The sequence below is a fragment of the Urocitellus parryii genome, chromosome 1 (genome assembly GCF_045843805.1).
Source record: "Urocitellus parryii isolate mUroPar1 chromosome 1, mUroPar1.hap1, whole genome shotgun sequence".
In the NCBI taxonomy this organism is placed as follows: domain Eukaryota; kingdom Metazoa; phylum Chordata; class Mammalia; order Rodentia; family Sciuridae; genus Urocitellus; species Urocitellus parryii.
Window position 1 is genome coordinate 60,763,970 of NC_135531.1, and position 17,957 is coordinate 60,781,926.

At 37.8% G+C, this 17,957-nt stretch overlaps 1 protein-coding gene across 1 annotated transcript in view; it reads right to left on the bottom strand.

Moving 5' to 3' along the window:
- Positions 1 to 17,957, bottom strand: part of Mccc2 (methylcrotonyl-CoA carboxylase subunit 2) — an 86,446-nt gene that overhangs the window by 20,813 nt on the left and 47,676 nt on the right. Inside the window, exons 9-14 of the mRNA XM_026393235.2 lie at positions 14,415 to 14,479; positions 11,161 to 11,260; positions 10,971 to 11,066; positions 6,259 to 6,331; positions 3,280 to 3,356; positions 1,180 to 1,246 (exon numbers count right to left, since the gene is read on the bottom strand). Coding sequence (XP_026249020.2) covers positions 1,180 to 1,246; positions 3,280 to 3,356; positions 6,259 to 6,331; positions 10,971 to 11,066; positions 11,161 to 11,260; positions 14,415 to 14,479 — 478 coding nt within the window. The remainder of the gene's footprint in view (positions 1 to 1,179; positions 1,247 to 3,279; positions 3,357 to 6,258; positions 6,332 to 10,970; positions 11,067 to 11,160; positions 11,261 to 14,414; positions 14,480 to 17,957) is intronic.

The window sequence follows — 17,957 nt, forward strand, 5'->3', positions numbered from 1 at the left end:
TTCAAGCTCCCAACTCTGCTGAAACAGCATTACAGCTTCACTGGGTCTCCTGGGACTTGGGCTCCTCCCTCTCCACCTTAGAAACACCAAGTCAGGTTCACTTGTCCCCTTCCCCAATCCAGCCTCTAGAGAAGACATTTCTTTCATCCATGAATGTAGACTCACTTGCCTAACTGACTGCCTAACTAGCCTAACTCACTTGCCTAACTAGCACTATTCCTGCTGTGTACATCTCCAGCATCAGGTCATCCAATTCAATTCAACAAATCCTGATGGAGCATCTGTACTGCTGTGGCTACCACAGGTACAACAGCACAGTCCTTGCCTTTACTGGGTGCTCTCTCTTCCTCCAGCTAACCATCTCAGCCAGAGGAGCTCCAACTCCTTCAGCCTGCATCCCAGTACTATTTAAAGCCCTGCTCACTTTCAAGCACCTGATTCCTCCTTTTTAGGAAGGCCTGCCTGATCCAACAACTAATACAGAGCACCCACCTCCTGAGCCTGAGGTGACCATGTATGAATTACTTGGAAGATTGAGGGGAGAAATTTTTTGCTAGTCAATAAATCTGAGGGCTACGTCTATGTTAGACACAGTGCACAGAGTCTCAGAATTCTAGGTAAGAGAACTTTGAAGCTGTATGAGACTTTAAAATCACTCCACCCACCATGTGAAGATCATCTATGAAGTATGAAGTCTAGGGAGGTGACAGAACTCACTTTAGTCATGCCATTCTTTGGAGTCAAAACACAAATCCCCACACTTTGTCTCAGTATGTGCATGTACATTTTACAAAGATATTGTTTCAGGTAGAATTAACTGCACAATAAAAGATAAATGGACAACCACAGCATGTGCTTAAAATCCTTTAGCAGAAACAAGGTACTGGGAAGGAGACAGTGGGTCAGACAATGCTCTCTGACTCCGGGCAGGTGGGTGGTGCGCATGTGTAGAAGTAAAGGGAGGCCACTGAACATTTGTGATGCACCAAACTCAGAAACTGCTTCCCTTAGAAAATATGGGTAATCTCCTCAAAGTATTTAACGTTCATAAAGGAAAATGTTAATCCTTAAAGAAATTCCAGGAAAAGCAAGTCCAACAGAACTTTCTGCACTGAGCCACAATGGATGGTTTGCAGCTCTAGAATAAATGTAACCAAATAAACTGAGCTATTTTCTCACCAGTGATATTCTGGAGGAACAGCAGAGGAATATTTCTTTGGCAGCATAACTGGACAAAGTGAGCACCCTATAAGCAAATAACATAAAAATTCTTTTTTAAAAAAAATGCAATTAACTCCACAACTATCATGCATCCCACAAAAATCACAATTTGGGTCAAAGAGAAGAAAGAATACCCTTTGTTTGGATAGTCTGACCTTCTATTAACCATGACAGTAAAGGAACAGTGCTGCCTCACTGTTTGTACCAAGCTGACTCTGCACACTTGCCTGTGTGATCACTGGCATGTTGCTGTAAGGCAACTGCTGTGTCGCGGATGAAGTTAATCACTAACATTCCAAGCAGCAAGTAAAACTTCAGTAACAGAAACTAAAGAACTACTGTCAGTGAGAATGGCTGAGCTTTGCTATAAAATAATTCTCTAATTTTCCACTTTAGAAAAGAAAGAATGCAAAGATTTGGGGATATCCAGGATACCACTGACATCTTGGTGACCATTTGCTTCATGCATCAAGATTATTAAATATGGGCTGGGGTTGTGGCTCAGTGGTAGAGCACTTGCCTAGCATGCGTGAGGCACTGGGTTCGATCCCCAGCACCACATAAAAATAAACAAATAAATAAAGGTATTATGTCCATCTACAACTAAAAAATTTTAAAATATATTATAAAATATATCTTTCTTACTCACATGCCCCAACAAAGAAATGGGATTTTAGATTAGGCTGAGTGCTAGAGATCTTCTAGCCTTCAGGTTAGAAATTATTTACTGATCTAAAAATGTGACTATTCTATCCCTATCTTCGAAAGATTGTATGAGCAAGAAACTTGTATAAACCATTTCCTTTATGTTTTACTGTCTGCACATTTTTTATCTCCATGGGAAATGCCTTGGCTGGTACAAAATTGCAAAGTAATTGCTCAACCTCAATATGACTATGTTTACAAGAATGAGGAAATCACACAGACCTTTGGGGCTTATTTCAACAAATGAAATGTCAGACTGGAGCCAAACATAACTCCTCCTGGGTTTATCTGTGCCAAGCTGACAGATAAACCAAGTAGTTTGTCTGGCCTCAGTCTGACATTTCCTCTACTGAGATAAGTTATAAGTCATTATATTTCAGTAGCATTTAATATTTTTGAAAACATCTATACTATTTAATGAAAATAAGCAATTCTTCCATCTATATATGGGACTATCAATTTTAGGTTCTTTTTTAAAAGAAAAAACTATAGAACCATAATAAATTTTAGTAAAAGTTCTTTATAATGGGATTGTGGATGATTTATATTTGCTTTATTGTTACTTTGTTTTTTTTTTTAAATAATTGAGCTGAGGGAATAATAATGGAAAGCAGAATACAGAAACTGGTTTTATTGATGAAACATTTCACCAAAGACAAATGCTTCCTCATTTAGGGTGTGAAAGAGTTTAACTGGCTGTTTCCTATAATAATAAGGAATACTTGACTAAAACTAAACTTTTTTCTTAAGACAACACTTTATCAAAGAAGTACATGAATTACATTTACTTAAGGTGAGGTAATCTGAGACAATGATGCATGGAATCACCCAGTAAGCCAAAAGATATTCAAGAGCTCACTCTTTAAAGCCAGAACACCAGTAACAAAAACCTACTATTTCCCATTTCCACAAAGTAAAAGCAGATGACAGGATAGAAAGGAATAAATAGCTCACAGCTCAGAAGCACACACATAGGGTGGCCAAATCCCTCCCACACATCAGCCCCAGAGGAGGAGCCCCTTTCAGAACAAGTCTCCCCAACCTTCTCTGAACACATACTTGTGATAACAATTGTAATTGAAGTATCTCCTAAGAATTTTCCTAAAATAGCATATTTGACATTTTGACAGAGCTGCAGTTTTTCCATCACATCATGTTAATTTAACCAACATAATTTTCAAACACAAACATACATGCACAGGTATAAACATGTCACAGCATTTTGTCTGCTAAGATGTCTGGTTAAACATTATAAAGCTTTTATGCACTAAATTTTCATTCATTATTTGACCTTCAAAATTAATTGTGCTAGATTAAAACAGAAACTCTTGAAGTCTTTTTAGCAGTACTTGCCTTTTTTGCAGATTCAGAAAACAGAACTCCATTGTTTCCAATGATACCTATGGGGTATCCAAATATTCGGGCAAATCCTTAAAAGAAAATTCAGAAAGAATTTACACTTTTCAGAAGGCTTTTAATTCACACCAGAAGCACACTTACACATTCTTTAATTTCAGATCAAAATTTAAAATGTCAAGAGATTTTTATCTATGGTATAAAATAGCTCATGTCACAATATTTTATTCTTATGGTACCAGAGGCTGGTTTTGTTCTTTGCTTCTGAAAAGGGTCATGTTACATGTAAAGTTGTGTATTTGTACTGGGTTACTTGGATTAAATGATTGGTTCAGTGTGTCATCCACTCATTCATTTAACACATACCTGAGTTCCTGGTGTGTACCAGTCACTATGGATATTCCAAAATACAACAAGCCAAAGGCACAGAGCTATTTAAAGGTTATTGTTCAGACCTGTTGCCCACCTTGACCAAAAATGCCTGTGGTAACAACAGACCCTTAAAATAAAAAGGATAAACTCAGGGAAACAACTTAGAATTAAATAAATAAACAAATAAATAAAACAAGAACAGTTAAGCCTGGAGGTGATCAAAGATAAAGCAAGAAAGCCAGTTAGGCTTCAAAGAAAGAATCACTTCACTTTCGTTTTCAGTTTGCATCTTTTTTCTTCTTTTCACAAGTGCTATCTCTCTATCACCACTTCCACTACCACTTCAAACACCCACCCTATACAAACACACACACAAGAAACAAGGGGAGGGGAAGCAGGGACAGGGAGAGGGAGGGGGAGAGGGAAGGAGGGAAGGAGAGAGAGAGCAACTGTTATTTTGTTAGGCAGGTGTTTAAGGTTATTTGAGAGGAGGCTAATTATTTGCAAACCAGAAGAACTTGACTAGAGAGACCTTCTCCAGAGAGATTTCCAACAAGCCAAGGATGGGCTAAATGTGTTAAGTATTTAACAGGGTAGAACAGCTGTAGGTATGTACCTGTAGGAAGAGCATCTTACAAGTGAGTATGTGCTATATTCCCACGAGGTGAATCCACCCATGTGAATGGGTGTCAAATACTTGGAACCCAAGAATCCACACTCTGTGGACCAAAGTGGGTCAAAGACAGCTTACTACAAAAGCCTACACACCTGGACTCTACCTCTTCAACCTCTAGCTGCACAGGCTGTGCAGCCTGATACAAAGCAGGTGCTCAAAACAACAGAGAAGAAAAATTAACAGATAAGAGCACATTGACATATTGATAAACCAAAATGCTGAACTTTTAGAGACAGATTTTTGTTCTTTACTCTTCCTTATATTGATTTATTACCTTTCTAAATGATTATGTTTATTTAATGTGATAAAGTGGAACACTGATTTGATGGCCATTGATTTCTTTTTGTCTTACAGTCCTAAAATCCCAGCCAAAAGCCTAAGCTGCATATCCTAAATGGCCCTGCCACTTACAGAAGCTATTCAGGGAGAGCTAAGCTAGCCACTCCTAAGAGAGTCCACTCACAAAGAGATGAGACTCTAACATGATCCACTTGCAAGATGCCACTCTGCACATAAACTACCCTGTTGACTACATAGGCATTCAGTCCACCCTTGGCCCTGCCTAGGGATCTCCAGACACAATCAGACTTGTTGAATGGGGCCCATGGCCCCACTATCCTAGGGATGTCATGGAAGGAAGGTCTTCACTAACTGCCTGATCCAAAATGAAATTCTGAAGAGAAAAGCAAAATGTTCAAGAAATCTCCTGGGGCCTAAGGATAAGTGCTGAAGCAGGAGGAAACCCTGAAGACACAGACACACTTGAGCCTCTGGAGAATTCTGATCTCCCCTCTCACCCTCTAAACCTCCCAACCTCTTCCTCTAGTCTTTCCTCTCCCCTTCTCTTCCCCCAGCCTTACTTATAGCCCAGTGTAGTCAAGAAAATATGGAGGAAACTGGATGTAGACCTAGGGGACAAGGGCACCACAAGTACTGGGCAAATATATAAAAGTAGATGACAGGGACAGCCCATCTATCTTTAGAGAAAGCAGACAAGCTTTGACTTGTTTGAAACCACAATACAGTGAGGGTTACATCCTGGACTATTTGGTGACAAATCCTGCCTGTATAACAAAAAGCTCTTAATCACTTAAACACCTAAATACAAAAACATAAATTCCACTCCCATTGTGAATCCTCCTTCTGCTCACAAATCAAGCCAGGAGAAAGTGCTGAGATTTCTCCTTAAGCCTCAATGTACATTTGCAATTTGGACTTTTGCAGCTAGTTTTTATGTCCCCCTCCTCTGATATGTTATTGTCAGGATAACTACTGTATTTTCAAGCTTTTTAACACCAAGTAAAATTCATAAAATGTGTTCTGCCATTTGGCCAAGATATATTGAGTCTAGCAGCTGTTTGAAATATTTTTTTCTTCAAAGACCTATAAACTTAATACCTTAAACAAAAGAATTAACATGTATAATAATCTTATTTGTTTTTCTAGATGTAGCATACTGTCCTGCATGCATCAGCTTAAGACCCCACAGAGGCTGTGAGAAGACTTAACTCACTCTACATTCCTCTGGAAAGCTAAAACATCACATAAAACTTCCCAGTTGAATTGGAGACTAAAGAACAAAAGAGACAATGCTGAAATTTTCAAAATAACTAGTCATCCAGAGAAACAAAAATCATTACAAATATTTTCTGCTGACTTTACTCTAAGAATATTGTTATATAATGCCACAAAGTCACAAATAAGGGCTCATATCACAGCATCCAGCCATCATTTTAAACTCTCAGGATTCATGAAACCATTTAACTACAAATCACCTTTATAAAATAGCTCCTTTTGAAAACTGACTCATACATTTGTAGTGCTCTAAATAACAAAGCTCTTGCCAAGTGTATCAAAGCCTTGAGAAAGGAATCACTCATTTCAAACCAGTAGAAAATGTTCACATTTTCATTCCTTCACTTGCATACCTGTAACTAATGTGTCTCCATAGAAGGCTTTGAATTCATTGAATCTGCTTCCATCCACGATCCTAGCAATGACCTAAGAGGGAAAATGACAGTGTTCCTGAGAAATTATAACACAAAATAATGTTTGCATTAAAGTTATTTATAAAGAAAACAATTCAGTGACATTGCCACTTTCACAAAATTTCACTAGAATTTCACTTAACGTGCACAGTGAATGCCCTAAAGTCACTCTGGGCTCTAATTTTACATCTCACTATAAAAAGGCACCATGTTGTGCACAAGAAAAGCTGCAAAGATTCTGGGGACTGGGGGCTGGGCTTAGAGAGGCTGTCAAATGTCAAACTCCTTGAGTTCTGGGAACTGACCAGAGAGCAGGGCATGGACAGAGCCTGCAGTCAGAAGACGTTGGCTCAGATTGTATCACCTGACTTAGGTGTTCCAGAGTGAGTCACTTAACCCATCAGAGCCTCAGTTTTCACTTCTGAGGAAGATGGAACAAAACCAGAATGGACTAGTAATAAAGAACCTAAGAAAATAATATTAAAATGAAGAACCAGTCTGACTTCCAGCTCTACCACTGAGCAACAAATCTTAAAATACTCTAAGCCTGCTTCCTCATCTGTTAAAAAAAAAATCATAATAACACTGAAAAAGTACTAACTGAAGCATACTGACTGGCTTTCATTGAAAGTTAAGTATTAGGGGGCTGGGGTTGTGGTTCAGTGGTAGAATGCTCGCCTAGCACAGGTGAGGCACTGGTTTGATGCTCAACACTACATAAACATAAATAAATAAAAATAAAGGCATTGTGTCTACCTGCAACTAAAAAAAAAAATTTTTAAAGGTAGGTATTAGGAATGAAAGGAAGGGAAGCAGGACAGGAATAGGAAAGACAGTAGAATGAACCATACATAACTTTTTTATGTTCATATGTTTCATATGTTCCTAGTTCAGTGAAACTCCATATCATGCACAACAGCAATAGGACCCTAATTAGACTTTTTAGATATACATGACAGTACAGTGTGTTTTGACATATTATATATACATGGAGTATAACTTATTCTAATTAGTTTATTAGTTAATTAGTTGAGAAAGGAATCACTCATTTCAAACCAGTAGAAAATGTTCACATTTTCATTCCTTCACTTGCATACCTGTAACTAATGTGTCTCTACATAAGGCTTTGAACTCATTGAATCTGCTTCCATCCACAATGGAACTAAAAAATATATAATTTTTTTTAAAAAGGTAGGGGGCTGGGGATGTGGCTCAAGCGGTAACGTGCTCGTCTGGCATGCATGGGGTGCTGGATTCAATCCTCAGCACCACATAAAAATAAAAAATAAAGATGTTGTGTCCACCAAAAAACTGAAAAATAAATATTAAAAAAATTCTCTCTCTTCTCTCTCTCTCTCTCTTTAAAAGAAAAGGTAGGTATTAGGAATGAAAGGAGTATTATACATACTCCATGTATGTATAATATGTCAAAATACACTGTACTGTCATGTATATCTAAAAAGAACAATTTTTTTAAAAAAAGGTAGTTATTAGCTGGGCACAATGGTGCACACCTGTAATTCCAGCAACTCGGGAGGCTGAGGCAGGAGATTGCAAGTTCAAAGCCAGCTTGAGAAACTTAGTGAGACCCTGTCTCAAGAAAAAAAAAAAAAAAAACAGGAGGGGCTGGGGATGTAGCTTAGTGGTAAAATGCTCCTGGGTTCAATTTTTAGTACTCCCCCCAACAAAAAGAGCTATTATTAATTATTAGTAGCATTCTCTCAATAATTGCTCACTAATTCTGACACACTTGAAACAGATTCACATATATTGTCAATCTAAATCTAAAGGGAGCAGAAATTACTGAGGAGTTGATCCTTGAAGCTCATCAGGACTATTTCAGTAGAGCACATGCTTAGCACTTGTGAGGCCCCAAATTCAATCCCCAGCAGCACACACACACACACACACACACACACACACACACACGAGTCCTAAACATGAAGCATACCCAAACTTCTTCAGAAACTGATTTAGATGATACGTTTATTTTCTATATAGTTCATACTTCCCTTTCTGGCTTACCACATCAATCAAAGCTTTTTATAATAAGATACAAGGGTTGAAAAATGAGGAAATGCTTCCTAACATTTTTTTCTGCATAAGATAAGAGCTTACTTTGAACTGTTTTTTAGTTCTTTTCCTAAATATGGGAATATAACAGTTATCTGTTTTAGGTTCTATGACCTCCAAAACTGAAACTTTTAACAAGCCATTAACACATAACAACCGCCCACACGAAGATGAAGCTGCTCAAAGGGCACAGCAATTTAGGTTCACTTAGTATAACACTACCTCATATTTACTTTACAATTAACAATATCTTCTCATATAAAATATATTATCTTCATAAAAATTGAAACTTTAGGAATAGACAACATGGTACTATCACATTTCTAGAAGCAGAAACTGATACTCAGGTCAAATCCCACTACTTCTAACTAGGGGAACATGAGCTAGAAGTCAGGTCTTTAGACTTAGATTCCAGTGCCATCCATGGCTCCATACACTGCCAAAACCTCTGTACAAGGCTTGTTAATATAGAAAAATGTGATAAATTATGATGAGCATGGAGCAGCAAAATCTAGAAACCCAGGTCATTTAAGAAGGCAAGAGTTAATCTTTTTTATAAGATTTCCATTAAAATGAAGCCTCACAAAAGCATGACTCTCGGGCTGGGGATATGGCTCAAGCGGTAGCGCGGTCGCCTGGCATGCGTGCGGCCCGGGTTCGATCCTCAGCACCACATACAAACAAAGATGTTGTATCCGCCAAAAACTAAAAAATAAATATTAAAATTAAAAAAAAAAAAAAAAAAGCATGACTCTTCTTTTGTTCACTTCTGAATCCTGGTGTCTGAAACAACATGTGCACAGAACACATTCTGAATAAAGGAAGAAAAGGTTGTGCTAAAAAAGGATAACTTCTCAGTCATCTAGAAACTTGGTTGTCTGGAACAACTGGGTTCTCAAGCACATTAGATTCCAAGTACCATGTTCTCTGTGCCTAGGCATAATTAAAAGTCAAACTAAAGACCTAATTCTAAAACTTACAGTTAACAAAGCTACCTTGCTAAAGAGAAGTGCCAGTTGAAGCTCTATAAAATTCCAAAATGTAAGGCCCTTTAGTAATAGTAAGGCTTTGCTCAAATAAAATAGTCGCACGTGTCTATACAATGGAATATTACACTCATCAACTCATTCAAAAAACATTGGCTGAGTGCCTACCATGTTGCCAAGTACTATTTTTTTTTAAATGGGGCAGGTAACATTTATTTATTTGTTTATTTATTTTTAGAGAGAGAGAGAGAGAGAGAATTTTTTTAATATTTATTTTTTAGTTTTCGGCGGACACAACATCTTTGTTTTGTGTGTGGTGCTGAGGATTGAACCCGGGCCGCACGTATGCCAGGCGAGCGCGCTACCGCTTGAGCCACATTCCCAGCCTGCCAAGTACTATTATAGGGATTAGGACCTAACCACAGAAAATGCTTGATGAAGAACTTTAAAGGTCAAGAGGAAGTGTTTACAATATAACCTGGAAAAGCAGAATTTAAAAAAATTAAACACATACACAAATAAATTTCAACCATATAAAAATGTATACAGCCATCCCTCATAATCCATGAGGGACTAGTTCTAGGCCCTCTTACCAAAATCCACAGATGCTCAAGTTCGTATGTAAAATGTCACAGTATTTGCATATAACCTACACATACCCTCCCATATACTTTAAACCATCTCTAGATTACTTATAAAACTTAATACAATGCAAATGCTATGTAAATAGTTATTATGCTAAGAAATCTGTACGTGTACAAAACAGATGTTATTTTTTAAAATATTTTCAGTCTGAAGTTGGTTGAATCCGAGGATGCAGAACCACAAATATAGAACCCATGGATACAGGGAGCCAACTGTACACACACATGAAGTCAAAACATCAAAATATTGGCTGTTTTCTCTGGATGGTGGAATTATAAGCAAATTTATTTTCTTCTTTTCTACTAGTACATAACTGTTGTTTTATAGTCAAGGGGAAAAAGTAACTTAAAATACTAAATTTCCTAGCATAGAATATGATAGTAAAATAATTTCCTAGCTTAAAAATGATTTTGCTAGCTACAGATATTGAACAACATAAAAGCTTATGTGCTCATGCAAACACTAAAATTGTCAATCTAGATTATAGAACACTATGTTGGCAATCTGCAACCATAGCAACATCTTCCACTGTAACCAAGTTTACTACTCACTAATGTCATATTGCTCTAAAAGGGTACCTTTTCCTTCCAACAAATTACTGACATTTTATCCATATCCTAAAATAAGAATACCAAAAAGAAACAGTTGGAAATTGTGACACTGTCCCAACCTAGTTCCTAATGTCCACATGAATACGGAGTTCTATGAACAAACCAAGCCTTGTTTTCCTGCAAGAAAAACTTCCCAATCATTAAGAGACTTTCCCCCCTCTCTCTTTGAGTATGCACCAGTGAAACCTACCACATGGAAAGACATCTTTCCTGTATACTATTCCTCATTAAGAGCCACATCAGTCCTGGTGCATGAATACCCTGTAACAAAACTTCAGCTCTGAAGACACAGAGACTGCCAGCATGGCTTACAGCTTACAGTTCCACTTTCTCATACCTCTCGGACATCAAAATTCCGCTTGAGGTTAGCACCAACTATTCCATACATCTCATCAGCAGGAAATAAAGGCTCTTCAGAAGGTTCAATGGTAACCTAGAGAAATCGAGAAAAATTGTGAAAACATGATTCAGGTGGCATACGCCAAAATTTTTTTCAGGAAAATGAAAGAAAAACACATCCTACTCACATCTAATTTCTTCTGATAATTCAGACTCCTCACAACCTTTCTAGTCAAGTGAAGGGCATGATGATCATTCAAAGCATAGTGGTCAGTGACTCCAGATTTTCTATAGAGTAAAGCACATGAAAATAACCAGAATGCAAAGTAACAGAATTAAATATCTTCCACCCCAAATGCCTTCTGTTATCTAAGAATAATCGCACTTTTACTTCCAAAACACTTTAATAAATGTAATCTTGTTCTATTCTTATAATGTCCCTGGAAAAAGAGCATTATCTTGTTTTACAAAGATAAAAAAATCTGAGGTATACCTTGCCTGAGGACGGGGGAAGCTGTGTCAGAAACCCAGGCCTCCCATTTCCCAATCTTGACTTTTTGCAAGACCCTGGGGACTTGCTTGCTGGCCAGGGCCTCTGTTAAGTGTTCATTCCGTGTACCTCAAACCACAACTGTGTACCTCATACACACTTTCACATGCAGGTGGTGACAGCATCAAATGTTTGTAATTAGCTCAACTTCTAATGAGGACACCAACTATTGTCTTTCATTCTGGGAGACTGAGCCCCTTCTTACCAAGAGACCCCTGAGACTAAGTTGTCACAGGTAACAAAAAGGTTTGAATACACCATCCCTCAGAAGATGGATAAAATGAAAATTGATGGAATAGCTCTGTGGTAAGAGCCATGGAAGTTTCTGCTCAATTTCAAGTGCAGTGAATGACGTCTGGGCTTGCTCTGGTAGTTAGTCCTGTTCCAACTAGATGCCTTGCTTTTTCAGATGTAGATGTACAATGACTTTCTAATAAAGTATTTTTAAAATTCTGTAAAGTCAGACAAAAAAAAATATATCCCTGAAAACAGAATTTAGGTTCACTTTATGATTAAGGACTATGCTGCTGCACTGTTTTAACATCCTGCTTAAGGACACCGCCCAACCTTTGGGAGACCTTCTCAGAGCTGGGCTCTCATGGTGGGTTACATTACTCTACCCCTGGATTGGATACTCCTTAACAAGAGTAGAGACCAAATTTACTCTCTTTATAGCCTTCCAATGCTCTTCAAGTGGCAGACCCTTCAGTTTCTTTAATATACAGTTTACAGGTGACCTTTTATTTATTTATTTATTTTTTGATGCTAACTATCAACCTCAGGACCTCATGTATGCTAGGCAAGTACTCCACTGATGAGCAAGCCCTTAACCCTATCATTTTAAATACTTCATGCATAATACCAGCTATTACTGCTGACTGCTAACTGCTGTAATTCGGTAAGAAACAGAAACAGAAGGAATCACTTACTCAAAATACAATGATTTCTAATAAAAACTGCTTAATATTTACCAAAACAGCAGGAAAAGAAAATCTTTGATGAGTTACTTACATAAGTCCCTTTTTTTAAATCAAATTAGCTCTTATGGATAAGTAATCAGAATGGTATAAATATGTATTTATGGGCTGGGGTTGTGGCTCAGCGGTAGAGTGCTCGCCTCGCACGTGCAAGACTCTGGGTTCAATCCTCAGCACCACATAAAAATAAATAAGTGAAATAAAGGTATTGTGTCCAACTACAACTAAAAAAAATGTATTTACAATGACAAAGAGACAAGGCAATTTGTGACTATTAATTTTATGTGTTTTTTTAAATGTGATCAGCATCTATTCATTTCCAAATATTTTAAATGAATTATTATGAACAACAATAATTATAGTAATAGAGTGCTTGGTGTATACTAGAAATTACTATAAGGTAGGTACCATTCAAATCTTCGTCTTACACATAAGTAAATGAGGCTCAAGGAGGCTAGGTAGTTTGTCTAAGTCACAAGGGTAACAGATGAATACAAGACAAAAGCAGAATCTACATCCCTAATTTGATACACTGCCTAGAGCTTTGCTTTTTAAAATTTATAAAAACGAATGGTCCTCAAATACCATCTCCCTCTCCTTCCTTTCATTAAGTACCTACAAACATTAGTCCATTCTGTACTATGTTTCTAACTCGCCTTTTTCTACCTGCATCCCGGACTCTCGGATTGGCACAGGCACCACAGCCAGGGAAATCCCGTGCTGATCTCCTTGCAAGGGTGGGTAAATGGACAGAGGCACAGTCACACTGCACCTATGCTCACACAGTCGCTTACCTAATAAACAAGAGTTCTGTTCCCATTTGACAACACTCACCTCACCTGCCAAGCTTTTCTCAAAGACTGTCAACTCCACCCTAGTCATTCCTTTAATCATTCTTCCTAAAACTGTAAGCATGTTAGTATATTTATTTTGTAATTTTTAATTAATTAATTCATTTCTCTTATGTACCTAATTAAATTATAAATCATGAAGGGTTGGGACTAGAGCTGGAATTTTTTTATTACTCATAACCATACTATCAATCTATCCACAATAAATGCTCCATGTGAAAGGAATGAATAAAAAACTAAAACAAAGGTCCTTTAACCAGCTATTCAAAGGCACAGCAGGTTTCTGAAAGGAAAGTGGAATCTTACCACCCATTGCCCTCTTCTCACCTGGCCTCTTCCCACAGCCTCCTGGGTCTATGATATGGCAGAGCAAAGGGAAGCTTACTACACCTGCCAGGCCAGTCAACTTGGTGATCAGATCTGCTTGCCATCCAGGACATGGTGCTGGGCCTTCTTTTCTGTTTGCATTCATGATGAGGTGAGCTCGCCTAATCCAAAGGTTTTAAATTCCACCTCTGTGCAGATGATCCCCAAATAAAAATCTCCAGTCCTGATCTCGCCTCCAGACTCTTACAGCCAACTGCCTGCCCAACAATCTCTATGTGGATGTCTCCAAGTATCTCTAACTTCTCAGATCCTAAAGGAGTACTTGATCCTGCTGTCCTAGCCTCTGATATGGTCCTCTTACACTTATCTTTATCACCCCACTTTCCTGTCCTGTATCACCAAGCCCCTCAATCCCACCTGTAAAATAAGGGCGCTCTAAGGGTGTTTGTTAAAATACACAAGAAACCTGTCTCTACAACCCTTCTCAGCTATAATGAAAAAGCTGATGCTCAACTTGCATCCAATGCAATGCATGTAGAATTGCATTCCAAAATGCAACTGTAATCCAAAGAATTGATCCCAGAACAGTTGACTGGGAACAATTAAATTAGTTTGGTCTGGCAAGCTTAACACTGGTAAATAATAATAAATTATTAATAACAATAATAATGTAAAACCTCTGTTAAATAAACAAAATGACAATCAATCCTAAAAAGAAAGAACCATTCCTGTTTCACCTGCAATGAAGATCAGCACCTCCAAGATCTTCAGCAGACACCTCTTCACCAGTAGCCGCTTTAACCTACAAGGATAAAAATCAACAGTGACTGATCCACTGGAGATACAAAATGCTTTCTTTCCTAATGAATTCATCTCCTAACCTGACCACATTTACACTCTTCCACAGAGATGAAGAACTAAGTGTTCTCATTTCATTTACTAGCAAACCAAGAGGTTATCTCTAATTTCCAGATGAAAACTCTGAACCCAACCTCATCAAGAACATTCCCACAGCCCCTGTGAAAGCAATGGAGTCTGACTTGGGCCCAGGGGATTCTGATGGAGGGCTCATACCTTCTCCTCCATGATGCTCGTTGCCTCAACACACTGGAAAGCCTTTGAGTCTGTGCACGCTCCTCCCACTGCCTGGGATCCCTTCTCCTCTCACCTACTGCGTTAATTCCCTTAGCCTGTGAGACCTATCTCCAGTTGCTTGCTCCATACCTCTTCCCTGACCCACGCAGGCCTCCACAAGGTGAATGACAGAGTAATGCCTGTCTCTCTGTGGTCCACAGAATTAAACCTCAGACTCTTGCCAGACTGGGTTTCAAAAATTTGCACGAATCTATCATCATTGAGTGTTCCTTGGGGCAGGACCATGATTTTTTTTGTCTTCAAATACTTGATTACTAGGCTGTAAAATTCCAGTTATTATCACCAATTCTGTATTCTACGTTTAGGGAGAAAAAGTCTCCAAAAGTACCTAAATCTAAGCTCTAGTAGATGTGACCAAAAAGAAAGAAACCTCAAGTAATAAATCAAGAATGACTCAATTAAGCCTAAGAAATTGCAACAGGAAAAAAAGAGAAAAATCATTTAATGCTAAATGCCAAGCTGATCCCTCAGGAATTATATATTGATTCCTACGTCTTTGGGTTGATTAATTTGTTTCTTCTTTTTCACATAGGAAAGGTTTTTATTAGAATAATGAACGTTAATCTAAAATACAGCATAGAAATGACTTATCTATCATTCACCACATCAAAAGTTCTGTCTTAAATATCTTTCCACAGGGAGAAATAATTAAAATTTCCAACTCCAATTATTCCGCCCCCAGGAACCAATTATTGGTTCTATTCTTTCCAAAAATTTCAGTGTACAATAGCATTCAGTCCAGACAATAACTAATTATAAGAGGTGTCTGGATATTTAAAGTTGTAAAAAGGAATAAACAACAGATATACTATATTTATTTTTAAATATCTGACTAATATCAACTGAAAAAAAAACAAGGATTTGTCATCAGTTAATATTCATTGAACACCCACAATATGTTTGATACTGTGGTAAGTGCAAAGATGATAAAAGTTGGAGAAAATTAAAACAGCTTGTTCTACTAAATAACAAGTTCAGAAAAGAAACAAGACAGGAGAACAAAAAGCTCCTTCTAAAGCTTATTACTATCCCCTTGTTCCAATCACTCTCAGCTACTCAAAGTAACAGCACCTGAATGTCACACCGTGAAACTGCAGAGCCCTTTTTCCACAGTCTGCAGGGGTCAGAATTGAGAACTCTCAATTCTGGATGGGGTGCCTGCTTTTTTTTTTTTCCCCCTCCCCTAACCATGGGCTTCCAAAGGCAGTCAGACCACCGAGGGAGGTTCAGTTTTAGAGGACTTGAGGCTTCTCTGGCTGTTTGAGCTGTTTCTTTCTGACACAAAAATCTGAATCCAAAGAACAGACACTTTACTCCAGTTATTAAGATGCTGCCTATATTTCCAGTAGACGTTTTCAAATTTCTTTACTCCTTTTCTAATGAAAAGTAAGAACTACTAATAGAAAGTAAACGATATAGAACAACTCTACAGAGATAAACTTTGCATTTTCTTCTTCTGTTAATCCATGACAGCTATTACATCAGCATGAGAGTGTTAAGGAATTGCCAGCATTTGGAATAAAACCTTGAGACTTTAATTACTTTTAAATTACTTTTAAAATTACTTTAATTACTTTTAAAATGGCAATCATTCAGCTTACCTTATCTTCCATAATTTTATAAAAAATAATTTTTTATAATTTTATAAAAAATTAATATTATCACTTGGGAAATACACTACATCAAAGCATGAACTTCTTTTTTTTCATCTCAGATAACATCTCTTTGAGGTTTATTTTTTTTGTTTATATTTTATTTTTTATTGGTTGTTCAAAACATTACAAAGCTCTTGACATATCATATTTCATACAATTGATTCAAGTGGGTTATGAACTCCCATTTTTACCCCGTATACAGACTGCAGAATCACATCGGTTACACATCCACATTTTTACATACTGCCATATTAGTGGCTGTTGTATTCTGCTACCTTTCCTATCCTCTACTATCCCCCCTCCCCTCCCCTCCCCTCCCATCTTCTATCTCTACCCCATCTACTGTAATTCATTTCTCTCCCTTGATATTTTTTCCCCTTTACCCTCACATCCTCTTATATGTAAATTTTGTAAAACAATGAGGGTCACCTTCCATTTCCATGCAATTTCCCTTCTCTCTCCCTTTCCCTCCCACCTCTCGTCCCTGTTTAATGTTAATCTTTTTCCCATGCTCTTCCTCCCTGCTCTGTTTTTAGTTGCTCTCCTTATATCAAAGAAGACATTTGGCATTTGTTTCTTAGGGATTGGCTAGCTTCACTTAGCATAATCTGCTCTAATGCCATCCATTTCCCTGCAAATTCCATGATTTTGTCATTTTTTTAGTGTTGAGTAATACTCCATTGTGTATAAATGCCACATTTTTTAATCCATTCATCTATTGAAGGGCATCTAAGTTGGTTCCACAGTCTAGCTATTGTAAATCGTGCTGCTATGAACATCGAAATACACTACATCAAAGCATGTACTTTTTTAAAAAAACTTTTTTCTAGTTGTAGATGGACAGCATGCCTTTTTTTTTTTTTTTGAGAGAGAGAGAGAGAATATCTTTTTTGTAGATGGACACAACACAACGCCTTTATTTTTTATGTGGTGCTGAGAATTAAACCCAGGTTCTGCCCGTGCTAGGCGAGCGCTCTACCGCTGAGCCACATTCCCAACTCTGCATGCCTTTATCTTATTTGCTTATTTTTGTATGTGATGCCTCACACATGCTAGGCAAGCACTCTACCACTGAGTTAAAACCCCAGCCCCCAAAAGCATAAACTTTTTTTTTGTGTGTGTGCCAGGAATTGAACTCAGGGACACTGAGCCACATCCCCAGCCTTATTCTGTATTTTATTTAGAGACAGGGTCTCACTGAGTTGCTTAGTGCCTTGCTTTCGCTGAGGCTGGTTTTGAACTCATAATCCTCCTGCCTCAGCCTCCCAAGCCAATGGGATTAAAGGCATGTGCCACCATGCCCAGCAAGCATGAACTCCTTAACATACTCTTTTAAATAAATTTGTATTCGTATTCCAAAACCAAAGATGATTCTTTGACTTTTTGAAGTGATAAACTTACTTTTTAAAATATAATCCACATATCATAAAATTCAGCATTTTGCACAAAAGCATTCAATTCAGTAGCTTT